General features: G+C 40.3%; 1 protein-coding gene across 1 annotated transcript in view; it reads left to right on the top strand.

Annotated features, from left to right (window-relative positions):
• The window catches only part of LOC103072045 (TBC1 domain family member 12-like), a 1,842-nt gene extending 471 nt beyond the window's left edge, over positions 1-1,371 (top strand). Inside the window, 3 exon segments of the mRNA XM_082931160.1 lie at positions 822-1,085; positions 1,088-1,147; positions 1,150-1,371. Coding sequence (XP_082787286.1) covers positions 822-1,085; positions 1,088-1,147; positions 1,150-1,371 — 546 coding nt within the window.
• Positions 1,372-15,710: the final 14,339 nt, after the last annotated feature.

Below are 15,710 nucleotides of genomic sequence, written 5' to 3'. Positions count from 1 at the left end.
AAATCCAAAAAACATTCAGCAGGAAAAAAGCATGAACAGGGAGGACCTATAAATCACCGTTTCAGTCTTTAAGACATACGAAATTTGAATTTGAGCCACCTTCTACCACCTTTCTGATTCTTGAGTATGGGCCATCATATGATTGACGATTGCTTTTGTGTCCTGTTGAAATCTTTGCTTACTCCAAGGAAATCTTCCTGCCAAATCAGTGACAAGAACACGAGACCTTTGAGCTGAGTCTTAAAATTGAGAAATTAAAGCAGTACATTAAAAAAATTAAGAAGAAAATATTGCAAATGCAATGGTAATTTGGACCAGGGAAGAAATTCATAGTAGGAAAAAGGTTGGAGAATTGAGGTGCAGGGATTGCCCCCTAGTGTTCATGGTAAAGCTTGGAGTCTAGCTGTAGTAAGTGAACTAAATAAATATCACTCCTGAACTTTATGCAGTATTCCTCTCCAGAGGAAAGAAATAGTGGGAAAACTTCAGTGAAAGAACTTCTTTTTTTTTGTTTTTTTTTGCGGTACACAGGCCTCTCACTGTTGTGGCCTCTCCCGTTGCGGAGCACAGGCTCCGGACACGCAGGCTCACGGGCCCAGCTGCTCCGCGGCATGTGGGATCTTCCCGGACCGGGGCACGAACCCGTGTCCCCTGCATTGGCAGGCAGACCCCCAACCACTGCGCCACCAGGGAAGCCCCAACAACTTCTATCTAAACATATCATTCTCTATAATGCTGGTCCAGAATGATGATTCTCCAGATGCTGGTCTGGAATTAAGCTGGACATAACCTATGCCCTTCCGTCTCTCTACATCTTTCAGAAGGATTGTCCATATCAGGATGTTTTATACAGTATCTCAGGAGCATATTCATGTTACAGACCTGATGTTGGTTATGTCCAAGGGATGTTCATTCTCAGTTTGGAAGAGGCAGTTGCCTTCATTGCATTTGGAAATCGCATGAATAAGCCATCCCAATTGGCCTTTTTCTGTATAGATTGCAGCAAGATGTTGAAATATTTTGGAACATCTGAAGTATTCTTTGAGGGCAGTCTCTTTACATATTTTCTCCATATCAAGTCGTCTTACGTTTTCACACTAGCATATACTTGATAGACTGGATATTCACATAGCATCACAAGTCACTATTCTACTTGATCCAGCCAGTCCAGGCTGGGATGTATTTTGCAGAGATGGGGAGGAATTTTTATTTAGAACTGGGACAGGAATCCTCCAGTTATATGAAGACATTTTCCTTTGGGTATACTTTATTCACATAGCACAGTTTCTAAATAAATTGGCAGAGGATCTCACACCAGAAAAGCTGTTCAGCTGTGTTGCAGCCATTCAGATACAGAAAAGCACCAATTAAGGGACTTAGGTCTTTGTGTCAGTAATGAAGGATACAAGAAGGAGACAAGAATAACAGTACTGCTTTTTTTTTTTTTTTTTGCGGTACGCGGGCCTCTCACTGTTGTGGCCTCTCCCGTTGCGGAGCACAGGCTCCGGACGCGCAGGCTCAGCGGCCACGGCTCACGGGCCCAGCCGCTCCGCGGCACGTGGGATCTTCCCGGACCGGGGCACGAACCCGTGTCCCCTGCATCGGCAGGCAGACTCTCAACCACTGCGCCACCAGGGAAGCCCAACAGGGCTGTTTTGAACAGCTAATCTTCATAATTAACAGACTAATTGAAACATAAAAAAAAGCATTTTTTATAACAGTATTTTGTTTCCTATGTAAGCACACGGAAGAAAGTTGGAGCAATCCAAAAGAATCAAGGGTGGAAAACAGCTGATTTTGAATTTTGTGTCTGAAGTAACAGAAATGAGCAACTTATTGACAATATTATTTTAAAAAAGCATTGCCATTTTACAAAAGAAAAAGTGTAAATGGCTAGTTCATACTCCATAATCTGGGGGTGAATGTTTGAATGCAAAAACATTTAAAATAGTTTTAGGGAAAAAAAGACAGTGACTGGTCCTACCCAATTAAATAAGCATCATTTTCAAATATGACATTCCAGACAAGGCCTTGGTTACATAAGCTTTTTTCCAATTATATTTAGTAAAAAGGAGGGTAGATTCTTATTGAACCTATGCAAATAACTGTTACCATTTAAAAGTAAGAATATTTAATAAAAATTTCTGAATTTGGAAGGGGAATCAAGTAGGGAGAATAAAACATCACCTAAAGATGTTTCATTTCAGTTTACAAAATCAGAATCTACTAAATTGTTATGGCTTATAAATAAGTTAACAAGAAAGAAAAAGGACTTCCTTATGTATCCAGAAAATAGAACATTAAAACAATATCAACAATATTCCAAACAAGTAGCTACAATCCTCTCTCATTAGTTCATCCATTCTGTATAATCAATTCTTGTTCTGCTGGATCTTGGGTTAGCAGCATCATGAACCTGCTTCTTACTAAAAAGAGTTCTGGAAATCCTGATCTAGCCCAACAGTACAGTCTTTTTTTCTTTTTTTTCCCTTCAGTACTGTCTTAAAGTTGTTTAAGTGATGACATCAGAAGCCTGTACCCAAGATCTATTCGTTGAAGTGTCAGTGGTTTGAAGTACCTGGTACAGTCCTTTTCCTTGGGCTCTGGGGACCATGTTTCTTTGTCAAGGACGTGATCTGGCCTCTGCAGCTGATTGCAGAGCCTTCAGGGAAGCTTCCAAGCAATACAAAAAGCTCTGTAGATGCCAGAGACTTAAAATAACTATGGTAATTACTGGAGAGAGTTCATAACAAGCATGATGCAACTGACAAGGAAATTTAGTTGTTTCTGTCATGCAAAACAATGCTAATCCAAATAAATAAATAAACACATAAAGCTATGACAAAATGTCTATGCACATAATGATTAAGACTATTTTCAAAGAAGATACTGAATTTTACATCTGGTTTGTAAAAATGGATGAACATACTTGTTACAGAGGAAAAATTCTTGAGATATGCAAAATTCTTGAGTCTTAATATATATATGTAATACACTAAAAGTATACCAAGAATGTATCAAGAATATCAAGTAACGAGATTTGGAGTAGGTCCTAAACATCTGTATTTTAATTAAAACTCTACAGATAAGTTTGATATTTACCCCCAAGTGAAAACCACTGGCCTAGAAGACGCTAGATTCAAATTAAAGAAGAAAGATTCCAACCAAATAAACGTTTTAAATAAAAACTAAAAGTATGACTAACAACACTATTTTGTTGTTGCCTAACATCAGGCAAAGCACCATCGGGATACAAATAAACAGAAACACAGATAAATCTCCAGGGCCTTCCTATGAATCATTCAAGTTCTAAAATAGTTACAGCAATAATATTTTACCTATACAAATTTAACCTAGGGAAGGCTAAGCATCTTTTCTGATTTGACAAATCTTTACATGAAACTCATAAATAACAACATAAATAAAACCTAATTATTTAGAGATAACACCCCTCTTTCATAAGGTAAAAGAACAGATCTTTTGGGGTTTGAGAGATCCACTGGGAAATCTCAAAGATAGGTTTAAGGAGGCAAAAATCAAGAGTTGTCAGGAGATTTGAACTCTTAAGATAGGATCATGGGTGCCCCAGAAACAACAGTTGTTGTTGTTTTTCAAATGTTGTCATTTGAAAGGGACAATAAAACATCTAAAAATAAGTACAGAATGTAACATGATTGTAAAGAATCTTAGTTCTTTTCTAAGTGAGGAACCTTTGTTTACTTTTTAAAAATAATCAAGAACATAATACAATTAACATACTATAAGACACAGAATCTTTTGCTATATAGGCAAAGTACACACACAGAAAGAACTTTTCGTATTGGAGGTAAAGACAATAAGCAGTAAACCAGGGAAACATGGCCATCAAAATCAAGCAAACTTTGGTGAAATTTTAACATATTTCATAGCTTTTCAGACTCAGGTATTATAAACCAAGGCAAATAAAATTTATTTCCAGAAAGAAAGTAGAATGGTGGTTGCCAGGGGTTGGAGGGAGGGTAGGATGGGGAGTTAATTGTTTAACAGGTGCGAAATTTCAGTTTGGGAAGTTGAAAAATTTCTGGGGATGGATGGTGGTGACAGTGGCACAACAATGTAGACATACTAAAGTACACTTAAAAACAGTTAAAATGGTAGATTATTTCCAAATTTTGCCCTTCATCATGTTCTTTTATATTCTGGAACAAACTGACACTTTATTTTAGGACCCATCTCATGGCGTCTACAATGTCAGAATGAATTTCATAACACGAAGATGTTATTAATATGCAATGCAGTCATTGTTGCTATCTTCAAATAACTCAACAAATAAGAATTATAAACATTTCTCAATTCAGTTTCCAATATGTTGTGTTGATAATTAAATGTACCATCCCTAGCCCCCTTCTCCCTTTAAGGTCCTCGATATGTTTGAAGAGTGCAAAGGGGGCTTTGGAGACAAAACAAAACATACAGACAAAACCTTGAGAACCATTGATTTAGGACAAAACTACGCTTTTTTTCTTGAGAAACAGGACCACACACAGTTGTATTTCTCTGTTGCTCCTCAATACAGTCTCAACCACTAACATAAATTCTAAGTTTCAACCAAAGTAACTTCCGTTTCAGAGAAAATTAGGGTGGGGCGGGGGAGGGAGGACGTGGATAGTTGTGAACTATGTCACATACCCGCTTTTTATTTTATTTTGGCCGTGCCTCATGCGGAAACTATGCCACATACCAGCCTTTTATTTTATTTTTCATTTTTGGCAGCGCAGAATGTAGGATCTTAGTTCCCTGATCAGGGACTGAACCCATGCCCCCTGCAGTTGAAGCGTGGAGTCTTAACCACTGGACCACCAGAGAAGTCCCAGATACCAGCTTTTTAGCTTTTTAACAGACCAGCAGCGTTCATAGCTACACATAACAAAACTTTCCATAGACAATTATATCCCTTACAGTACAATTTATCAAAGTGGCAAAAATGAACATATTCATTAACAGACCCAAAGATACAGTCTCTTACAGCATATAAGACGCAAAAGTATATAAACTTAAAATTATACTTAGTAATCAATGTCCAGTAGTCTGTCTTACTTAAGAGTGATCTTGGTATCCAATGATTATCCATTAATTAACTTAATTTTAATATCAGCCCAAGGTTTTAAAGTTACTAAAAACTCTTGAAAATTATCTTCAAGCTGACATATTGCAAAACAAAATTACTGTTGAAATAAAAGTTTTTCTGAATAATGATTCGATTAGTGAAAAACAAATTTTCATTTTTCATAATCTTTAACATTATGAATAATGTTAACTTATTTGATCAATAAACTTGTATAAATGTAGAAAAAAACATATCTAAGTAGAATACTGTTGGGAATTACACTTAACATTAATAAATTAGAGAAAATATAGCTGTTTTTCCTAAACCCCAAATACTAAACTACTCATTTTCCAAAGATTTACTGAACTTTATAAGCTGGAATTTTTTTTTTTTTCTTGCGTTATGCGGGCCTCTCACTGTTGTGGCCTCTCCCATTTGCGGAGCACAGGCTCCGGACGCGCAGGCCCAGCGGCCATGGCTCACGGGCCCAGCCGCTCCGCGGCATGTGGGATCTTCCCGAAACGGGGCACGAACCCGCGTCCCCTGCATCGGCAGGCGGACCCTCAAGCACTGCGCCACCAGGGAAGCCCTATAAGCTGGAATTTTTAACATGTTATTGAATGGTTTCTGTAAGAACATTTTATTAGTGTAACACATTTAAAGATTTAGGAGTTCATTTTCACTACTTTCTGAGAATTTTAGGAATATTTGCTTTATTTAAGCACCTATTTATCTCTATCAGTCAATCAGAAAAGAACTCAATTAACATGAGACTTTATAATCAAATTCATTAGAACCCTCTGGAAATAAGAAAATATTACACATTTACACAATGAGGGATAAAGGCCTTTCTGAACTACAGACACACAGACATACAGAGACAGATAAAGAGGGCTTATAGCTTGGATTCTAAAATTTCAGTCACAGATCAAGAGTAAATGCGGAAACCCCCAACCTCACCAGTCCTGGTATGAAAGAGTTGTTTTCCCTCCCAATGGGCAAAGGACTCAGTGATTTGGGCTCAAAATTGACAAACTAACAAAAATGACTAACAATCCAAATTCTCCATCATCTCTCACCCGACAGAGAATAGATCTCTATAATCCATTTATAGAGATCACTAAATGGTCAGACCATAAAACAAAATTCTCAGTCATTGCTGCCACTAATGAGTATTGGCTATACATGAATCAAAAACCAAAACCGAAACCAAAAATAAAAAATTAGTAGAGAGGAAAATTAAATTAGAAAAACAACAGAGATGGCTTGTCACTTTGGATTCACCTCTGGGAGCCAAGAAGAGATGGACCTGGGCTTAAGCACATCTCTGGTGATGGAGTTTACCTGGCTCATCAGATGAATGCATCTTGGTGGCAGACCTCCAAAACTGTTTTTTAAAAATAATTAATTAGTTTATTTATTTTTGGCTGCATTGGGTCTTCGTTGCTCTGCCCGGGCTTTCTCTAGTTGCAGCAAGCGGGGGCTACTCTTCGTTGCGGTGCGTGGGCTTCTCATTGCAGTGCCTTTTCTTGTGGAGCACGGGCTCTATGTGTGCGGGCTTCAGTAGTTGTGGCACACAGGCTCAGTAGTTGTGGCTCGCGGGCTCTAGAGCGCAGGCTCAGTATTTGTGGCGAACAGGCTTAGCTGCTCCGCGGCATGTGGGATCTTCCTGGACCAGGGCTCGAACCCGTGTTGCCTGCATTGGCAGGAGGATTCTTAACCACTGCGCCACCAGGGAAACCCCCTCCAAAACTGTTAAAAGGCCATTTTCAAAATTTAAGAAGTATGATCCTAATACACGTATAAAGATGTATTAAAAGATTTTATTTAACTCATTAATGAGAATCCAAAGAACAGACATATTTACAGATTAGAAATATTAAAATGCATGTGCAAATGAAACACAAACTGAGTGTTTTTGGGGGTGGGGTTGGGGGTGAGGGAGGTGTTTTGCATTGCTATTTTCTGCAACTTGAGTAGTAAGACAGCTCCAACAAGAGCAGAATCAGATAATGGGAACGGTGTACATAGACAATACATAGTTCTATTGAAGCTTACATGACCTGGCAACTGTAAATAGTGCTGCAATGAACATTGGGGTGCATGTGTCTTTTTGAATTATGGTTTTCTCTGGGTATATACCCGGTAGTGGGATTGCTGGGTCAAATGGTAATTCTATTTTTAGTTTTTAAAGGAACCTCTATACTGTTCTCCATAGTGGCTGTATCAATTTACATTCCCTCCAACAGTGCAAGAGGGTTCCCTTTTCTCCACACCCTCTCCAGCATTTGTTGTTTGTAGATATTCTGATGAAGCCCATTCTAACTGGTGTGAAGTGATACCTCATTGTAGTTTTTATTTGCATTTCTCTAATAATTAGTGATGTTGAGCAGCTTTTCATGTGCTTCTTGGCCATCTGTATGTCTTCTTTGGAGAAATGTCTATTTAGGTCTTCTGCCCATTTTTTGACTGGGATGTTTTTTTTTTAATATTGAGCTGTATGAGTTGTTTATATATTTTGGAGATTAATCCTTTATCTGTTGCTTCATTTGCAAATATTTTCTCCCATGCTGAGAGTTGTCTTTTCGTCTTGTTTGTAGTTTCCTTTGCTTTGCAAAAGGTTTTAAGTTTCATGAGTCTGGCTAAAGGTTTATCAATTTTGTTTATCTTCTCAAAGAAACAGCTTTTAGTTTTTTTGATCTTTGATATTGTTCTCTTTGTTTCTATTTCATTTATTTCTGCTCTGATATTTATGATTTCTTTCCTTCTACTAACTTTGGGTTTTGTTTTTTCTTCTTTCTGTAGTTCCTTTAGGTGTAAGGTTAGATTGTTTATTTGTGATTTTTCTTGTTTCTTGAGGTAGGCTTGTATTGCTATAAACTTCCCTCTTAGAACTGCTTTTGCTGCATCCCATAGGTTTTGGATTGTCGTGTTTTCATTGCAATTTGCCTCTAGGTATTTTTTGATTGCCTGTTTGATTTCTTCAGTGATCTCTTTGTTATTGTTTAGCTCCCATGTGTTTGTGTTTTTTACTGCTTTATCAATTCCCTGTAATTGATTTCTAATCTCACATCATTGTGGTCGGAAAAGATGCTTGATATGATTTCAGTTTTCTTAAATTTCCTGAGGTTTGATTTGTGACCCAAGATATTATCTATCCTGGAGAATGTTCCATGCACAATTGAGAAGAAAGTGTAATCTGCTGTTTTTGGATGGAATGTCCTATAAATATCAATTAAGTCTATCTGCTCTATTGTGTCTTTAAAGCTTGTGTTTCCTTATGAATTTTCTGTCTGGATGATCTGTCCATTGGTGTACGTGAGGTGTTAAAGTCCCCCTCTATTATTGTGTTACTGTCGATTTCCTCTTTTACAGCTGTTAGCAGTTGCCTGATGTATTGAGGTGCTCCTGTGTTGGGTGCATATATATTTTATATCTTCTTCTTGGATTGATCCCTTGATCATTATGTAGTGTCCTTCCTTGTCTCTTGTAACATTCTTTATTTTAAAGTCTGTTTTATCTGAGTATTGCTACTCCAGCTTTCTTTTGATTTCCATTTGCATGGAATATCTTTTTCCATCCCCCACTTTCAGTCTGTATGTGCCCCTAGGTCTGAATTGGGTCTCTTGTAGAGAGCATATATATGGGTCTTGTTTTTGTATCCATTCAGCAAGCCTGTGTCTTCTGGTTGGAGCGTTTAATCCATTCACGTTTAAGGTAATTATCGATATGTATGTTCCTATTACCATTTTCTTAACTGTTATGGGTTTGTTTTTGGAGGTCCTTTTCTTCTCTTGTGTTTCCCACTTAGAGAAGTTCCTTTAGCATTTGTTGTAGAGCTGGTATGGTGGTGCTGAATTCTCTTAGCTTTTGCTTGTCTGTAAAGCTTTTGATTTCTCTGTCAAAGCTGAATGAGATCCTTGCCAGGTAGAGTAATCTTGTTTGTATTTTCTTCCCTTTCATCACTTTAAATATATCGTGCCACTCCCTTCTGGCTTGTAGAGTTTCTGCTGAGAAATCAGCTGTTAACCTTATGGAAGTTCCCTTGTACGTTATTTGTTGTTTTCCCCTTGTTGCTTTCAATAACTTTTCTTTGTCTTTAATTTTTGTCAGTTTGATTATTATGTGTCTTGGCCTGTTTCTCCTTGGGTGTATCCTGCCTGGGACTCTCTGTGCTTCCTGGACTTGGATGGCTATTCCCTTTCCCGTGTTAGGGAAGTTTTCAACTATAAACTCTTCAAATATTTTATTGGGTCCTTTCTCTCTCTCTTCTCCTTCTGGGACCCCTATAGTGCGAATGTTATTGCATTTAACGTTGTCCCAGAGTTCTCTTAGGCTTTCTTCATTTCTTTTCATTCTTTTTTCTTTATTCTGTTCCACAGCAGTAAATACCACCATTCTATCTTCCAGGTCACTTATCCATTCTTTTGCCTCAGTTATTCTGCTATTGATTCCTTCTAGTGTATTTTTCATCTCAGTTATTGTACTGTTCATCTCTGTTTTTTTGTTCTTTAATTCTTCTAGGTCTTTGTTAAACATTTCTTGCATCTTCTCGATCTTTGCCCTCCATTCTTTTTCTGAGGTCCTGGATTATCTTCACTATCATTATTCCGAATTCTTTTTCTGGAAGGTTGCCTATCTCCACTTCATTTAGTTGTTTTTCTGGGGTTTTATCTTGTTCCTTCATCTGGTACAAAGTCCTCTGCCTTTTCATTTTGTCTGTCTTTCTGCGAATGTGGTTTCCATTCCACAGGCTGCAGAATTGTAGTTTTTGTTGCTTCTTCTGTCTGCCCTCTGGTGGATGAGGCTATCTAAGAGGCTTGTGCAAGTCTCCTGATGGGAAGGATTGGTGGTAGTTAGAGCTGGGTGTTGCTCTGGTGGGCAGAGCTCAGTAAAATTTTTATCTGCTTGTCTGCTGATGGGTGGGGCTGTGTTCCTTCCCTGGTGGTTATTTGGCCTGAGGCGACCCAGCACTGGAGCCTACCCAGCTCTTTGGTGGGGCTAATGGCAGACTCTGGGAGGGCTCATGCCAAGGAGTACTTCCCAGAACTTCTGCTGCCAGTGTTCTTGTCCCCAAGGTGAGCCACAGTCACCACCCGCCTCTGTAGGAGACCCTCCAACACTAGCAGGTAGGTCTGGTTCAGTCTCCTATTGGGTCACTGCTCCTTCCCTTGGATCCCAATGCACAAACTACTTTGTGTGTGCCCTCCAAGAGTGGAGTCTCTGTTTCCCCCAGTCCTGTCAAAGTCCTGCAATCAAATCCCACTAGCCTTCAAAGTCTGATTCTCCAGGAATTCCTCCTCCCATTGCTGGACCCCCAGGTTGGGAAGCCTGACGTGGGCCTCAGAACTTTCACACCAGTGGGTGGACTTCTGTGGTATAAGTGTTCTCCAGTTTGTGAGTCACCCACCCAGCAGTTATGGTATTTGATTTTATTGTATTGCACCCCTCATACCGTCTCATTGAAGCTTCTCCTTTGTCTTTGGATGTGGGGTATCTTCTTTGGTGAGTTCCAGTGTCTTCCTGTCGATGATTGTTCAGCAGTTAGTTGTGATTCTGGTGCTCTCGCAAGAGGGAGTGAGCGCACGTTCTTCTACTCCGCCATCTTGAACCAATCTCTCAGTTTTCTTGCTTTTACTAGAACCAACATGGGAAATTTCTACCTTTCTTACTTTGCTTAAAACTATTTTTCTTCCCTGGAATTCCTTTCTACATTCACCTGAAAAAACCCTAGAGCTCTAGAGAGTAGTCTAACTTAGAGTGTACTTCCTTCACAAAGCTTTCCCAAGTCTCTACAATCAAAAGCCCTATTTTGTCCATTATTGTGCATTCAATGGGAGTGTAGTCTGTTTGCTGTAAGGTATTTTATGTACACCTATGTCTTCCAAAAGTTGGTGAACCTGTCCAGACATGGGTCATGTTGCATCCACCTTCACAGATCCAGCCTCTTGTTTGTATTTTCCATCTCTCCTTTCCTATAGCAGGAAATATTTGTTCACTCACATTAATCAGTGGCTTGGCCAATATTGTAATCCTCACCTCCTAGACATAGTCCCACTGTTCCATGAAGGTTAGAGACACCTGGGTGCTTGTTCAAAAGTCAGATTCCTGGGTTTTACCTTAAACCTAAAGAATCATATAGTTCAGGTAAAGAGAACAAAAAATTGTAGTACTAACAACTGCCCCAGGTAATTCTTATCATGACTGAATTTCAGAAAATACCATGGAGGCACTTCCCTGGTGGCGCAGTGGATAAGAATCCGCCTGCCAATGCAGGGGACACGGGTTCGATCCCTGGCCTGGGAAGATCCCACATGCCACGGAGCAACTAAGTCCGTGTGCCACAACTACTGAGCCTGTGCTCTAGAGCCACCAGCCACAACTACTGAGCCTGCATGCCACAACTACTGAGCCTGCGATCTAGAGCCTGTGAGCCACGACTTCTGAGCCCACACGCCTGGAGCCCGTGCTCCATAACAAGGGAAGCCACTGCAATGAGAAGCCTGCGCATCGCAACGAAGAGTAGCCCCCGCTCGCCGCAACTAGAGAAAGCCCGCGGGCAGCAATGAAGACCCAACGCAGCCATAAATAAATAATTTTAAAAAAACCCAAAAAACCCCCCCGAAAATACCATGGAGTATAATTTAGGTCAGGGAATTAGCAGGTGCTAACCCTAAGCTAGATGTTTGCTCATTCACCTATTTTTTCCCCCTGTGGCTGAATAGGTGTTACTGCAGGAGGACTTGTTTTTCTCCAGCACTTTAAAAGGGAAGGAAGGAAATGTGTTTTACATATAGAATTATTTCAAGATGGATGTTTGGAACTGCGAAGGAAACCTGAACTGGAGATCTGGATTAAAGAGTAAATTTTCACAGAACAGACCCGAAACCCAAATTTGAGAGAGAATCAGCCTAGAACAGGAGCACCTAGTATACTCTAGGAGTCATTAGGTGTTCTATGTATAACTCAATATGAACTTAATCCTGATGATTTTCCCTATAAAGTAGGCTTTGTTATCTACATTTTGCGGGTTAGGAGACTGAGTTTCAAAGAGGTTAAGTGACATATAGGTCATAGAGCTAGTAAGCAGAAAAGCTCCCAAATATAGCGTGATTGTTTACTCATTTAACAAATGTTTATTATGTCTCCCATGTACCATGTACCTTTCTAAAACATAATTTATCCTTTTCTCTAGCAGATTTTCAGCTTTTCTCCTTTTCTTGGGTTTTTAAATAATTTAATTATGATGACTCTAGGTGTTGATTCTTTCTGTGTTTATTGCAATTCATAGGGTTTCTTGAATCTGTGGCTTTAATTTCTTGCTAGAAGCTGCCCTAAGCTCCTTGCCATGTGTCTACTCACAAGACCAAGACTTTTATAACATAACAATCATGAGAGTAACATCCTATCACTTTGCCATATTCTCTTGGTTAGACTAAAGTCATATAGGTCCCTTCTCCTACACTTAGGGGGCTGGGGGATCCCTTAGTGCCTGTTTACCAGAGTCTCCTATTAGACTCCCTACTTTGCAAGCCCCTGGATTTGATTTCTGTGCACTGGGACACTTGACGCTAACATTCTAAATTGGGGAATATGCAAGTACCTTTAGGGTGAAAGCGGCTCCCATGACTTCTTACCCTTCTTAAGTCCACTTCACATTTTAGCTTGATTATCCCTTACTGTTTTATCATCTCTTCATTGACCTTAAGAAAATGTTTCTTACGTTTTGTTCAGTTTTCCTCTTTCAAGTTATTTTCAGCCAGAGGGTTGATCAAAATAACCTAGCCCACCATTACTGGGTAAAAGAAGTCCTGATTTAGTGTTTAGAAGATTCACTCCGATTACTGTTTGAGGAACAGCCTGTAAGGATACAAGCATGGAAGCAGAAAGATAAACTAGTTCGTTATTGTAATAATCCAGGTGAGAGATGGCAGTGGCTTTGTGAAGGGTGGCAACAATACAGAAACTCCAGAAAGAAGGGGCAAATAATTTAAAAATAAGCCCTTTAAAAATAGACATTTAAGGGTTATATATCATCATTTTCTCCCAAGTAAAATAGTTAAGGCTAGGGTTGAATAGAAGCTCATTAGGACTCTGAAATCTACTGGGTGGTGTTACATTCCAGTAATTTTTATACTTTAGTGGAAACTTATGGTTCCATTGCCACCATACTCACCATCAGACATTGGTTAAAACTGTATATATATATATATATATATATATATATATATATATATATATATATATATACATATACAGTCTAGCTATACATTTTTAGCAGACAAGCCCTGAACTAGTGAGTAATAAACTTCCATGTACTGCCATTGACTGTATAAAAGATTTCCCATTTTTCTGCAGACAAGAGAATGGGAAGGTGCATTCCCATCCTCAGAGGAAGTCACTTAAGAGACTCTGTAGCTTTGAATTGGGATTGTGGTCTAAATATCCTCTCAAATACTCCTGATTTTCTGGGTTTGAGTGGTTGGTGTGGCTCTTGGTGAGGGTCTTTAGGTCACTGGCATTCTGTGTTGCAAACTATTGGTCTTTGTGTTTCCTCCCGTTAATGCCATGCCATCTTTACATAGGCTCAGCCAGGTTGGCCTGGGTTGCCTTGTTGCACCTCCTCTGCTGTTCTGCAGTATTAAATCGGGGCCTCTAAGGGAACATTTCTATCTCTTCGTGCAGCCCAGCCCTGCCCAGATTTTATCCCTAGCCTGAAAGTCCCTCCAACCACTCCTATGATTGTGGTTGGACCCCTGCCTTTCTCTTTAACTCCATTTCATGCCACTTTCCCCAGCTTCGTGGGACCTCTGTTTCCTAAACTCACGAAGGTTATTCCTGCCCTAGAGTCTTTCCTTCCCTATTCCATCTGCCTGGAAAGCTCTTCCTCTAGACCTTCTGGTAGCTGGCTCCTACTCACCATTCCAAAGTCCCTGAATCTTCCCTTGGGTTCAGCATCAATAGATTAAATGAACACCTAAGTTATATGGGTCCTGCACACCAATCAGAAGAAAGGTTAAACACCTTCTAAAATAATAAGGAAGGGCAGGCAAGCCAGTCTAAAAGACAAGAGAGAAGTCTGTAGCACCGTTTCACTCCTGAAGAACAAAGGAGCAATAGTTTCACCTGAGCAGATTTGACACCTCCTAAGCTGTGAGTCCTTTATGGCTCTGTTATGGTCTGAATGTTTGTGTTCCCCCAAAATTCATATGCTGAAACCTAACCCCCAAGGTGTTGGTATTAGGTGATGAGGCCTTTGGGGGTGATTAGATCATCTGAGCAGAGCCCTCATAAATGGGATTAGTGCCCTTAAAAAAGAAGCCCAAGGAAGCTCCCTTGTCCCTTATACCATGTGAGGTTACAGCAAAAAAAAAAATGGCCATCTAGGAAGCAGGCTCTCACCAGACACCAAACCTGACAGCACCTTGGTCTTGGACTTCCCAGCCTCCAGAAACATACATTTCTGTTCATAAGCCACCCAGTCTATGACATTCTCTTATAGCAGCCCAAACAGACTAAGAAAGGCTCCCAATTTCTAAACTATTACTCTGAGTAAAGGCATGCATGATAGAGAGAGGGCTCCACACTGAGGGCTCTCAGAGATGCTGTAGTGGGACTAGGAGACCTGAGGTCCAGGGTGATCTGCCTTTCTGGAGAGGATGATTTTTGAGTCTGGAGACATTTTTTTGTGGACTCAGCAAGTCATCAGTTCTGTGTTACCTCTTGTCACTGAGTCACATCTTACTAGAGTTATCTTTATTCCAGACTGGCCGATATTGGCTTCAATAATATGGCAACCAATCTGTTGTTTCTACTGAGTCATTTACCTTATCTGTGACTCTGAGCAAGTCATCTCTGGTTTAACTTCTTTGCCTGTAAAGAGGGGGATAATGTAACCATCTCAAGACATTACTGGTGTTGCTGCAGTGACCAGGCTCGAACAAGAGGAAGGACTTTGAAAGGGTTAATTAACCATTACATGACTAGGAGGTAGGATTATTAATTACTTGCATTTTGTCAGATCACAACAATTACAACCGAACCCGACAGTTAACAGCAGTGTCTTCCAAGTCCCGCTGAGTGGGAGGCCTGCCAGTCATCACAACATATTAGAATCAAGGCTTTACCCAGGCAGCTACTTCTGTGCTCCATAACAGCACGTGTTTTTCCTGTACTTGGTGAGGGCCCCTCCTTGCTGGAGTAAGTGCGTACACTGGCTCTCTTCCTAAGTCCTGCCTTTCCCCAAATGACTTTCCATCCTCTATTTCACTTTCCTTTCTTCTTCTTGCCCATCTGTTTCCCTTCCCTATTGATCACTCAACTCAAGCAGCCCCGCCCGTCATCCTGGTCCCTTCAGTTCATTACCTCCTCCTCTCATTAGTCTCCCCAGCCGCTCACCCTCCTCCCGACCCAGCCACTTTTCTTTGCACGTCTTTTCTGTCGCGTCCCTGTCCAGAAAGCCCATTTCACCCAGCGGCACCCTCTGTGCACCAGCCTCTCTCCCTCCTCTCATCCCAGCCGTTCCTGACAGCCGTTTCCGGTGCATTGCTCAGGTTCCCAACAGCAGACGTTGCAAGTTCAAAGCTGGCAGGAGGGCGCGGGCTTCATGTGCGCCCACGGGTGG

Source organism: Lipotes vexillifer, unplaced genomic scaffold (genome assembly GCF_000442215.2).
Source record: "Lipotes vexillifer unplaced genomic scaffold, Lipotes_vexillifer_v1.1 scaffold61, whole genome shotgun sequence".
Taxonomy (NCBI): Eukaryota; Metazoa; Chordata; class Mammalia; order Artiodactyla; family Lipotidae; genus Lipotes; species Lipotes vexillifer.
This window is presented reverse-complemented; position numbering and strand designations above follow the sequence as displayed.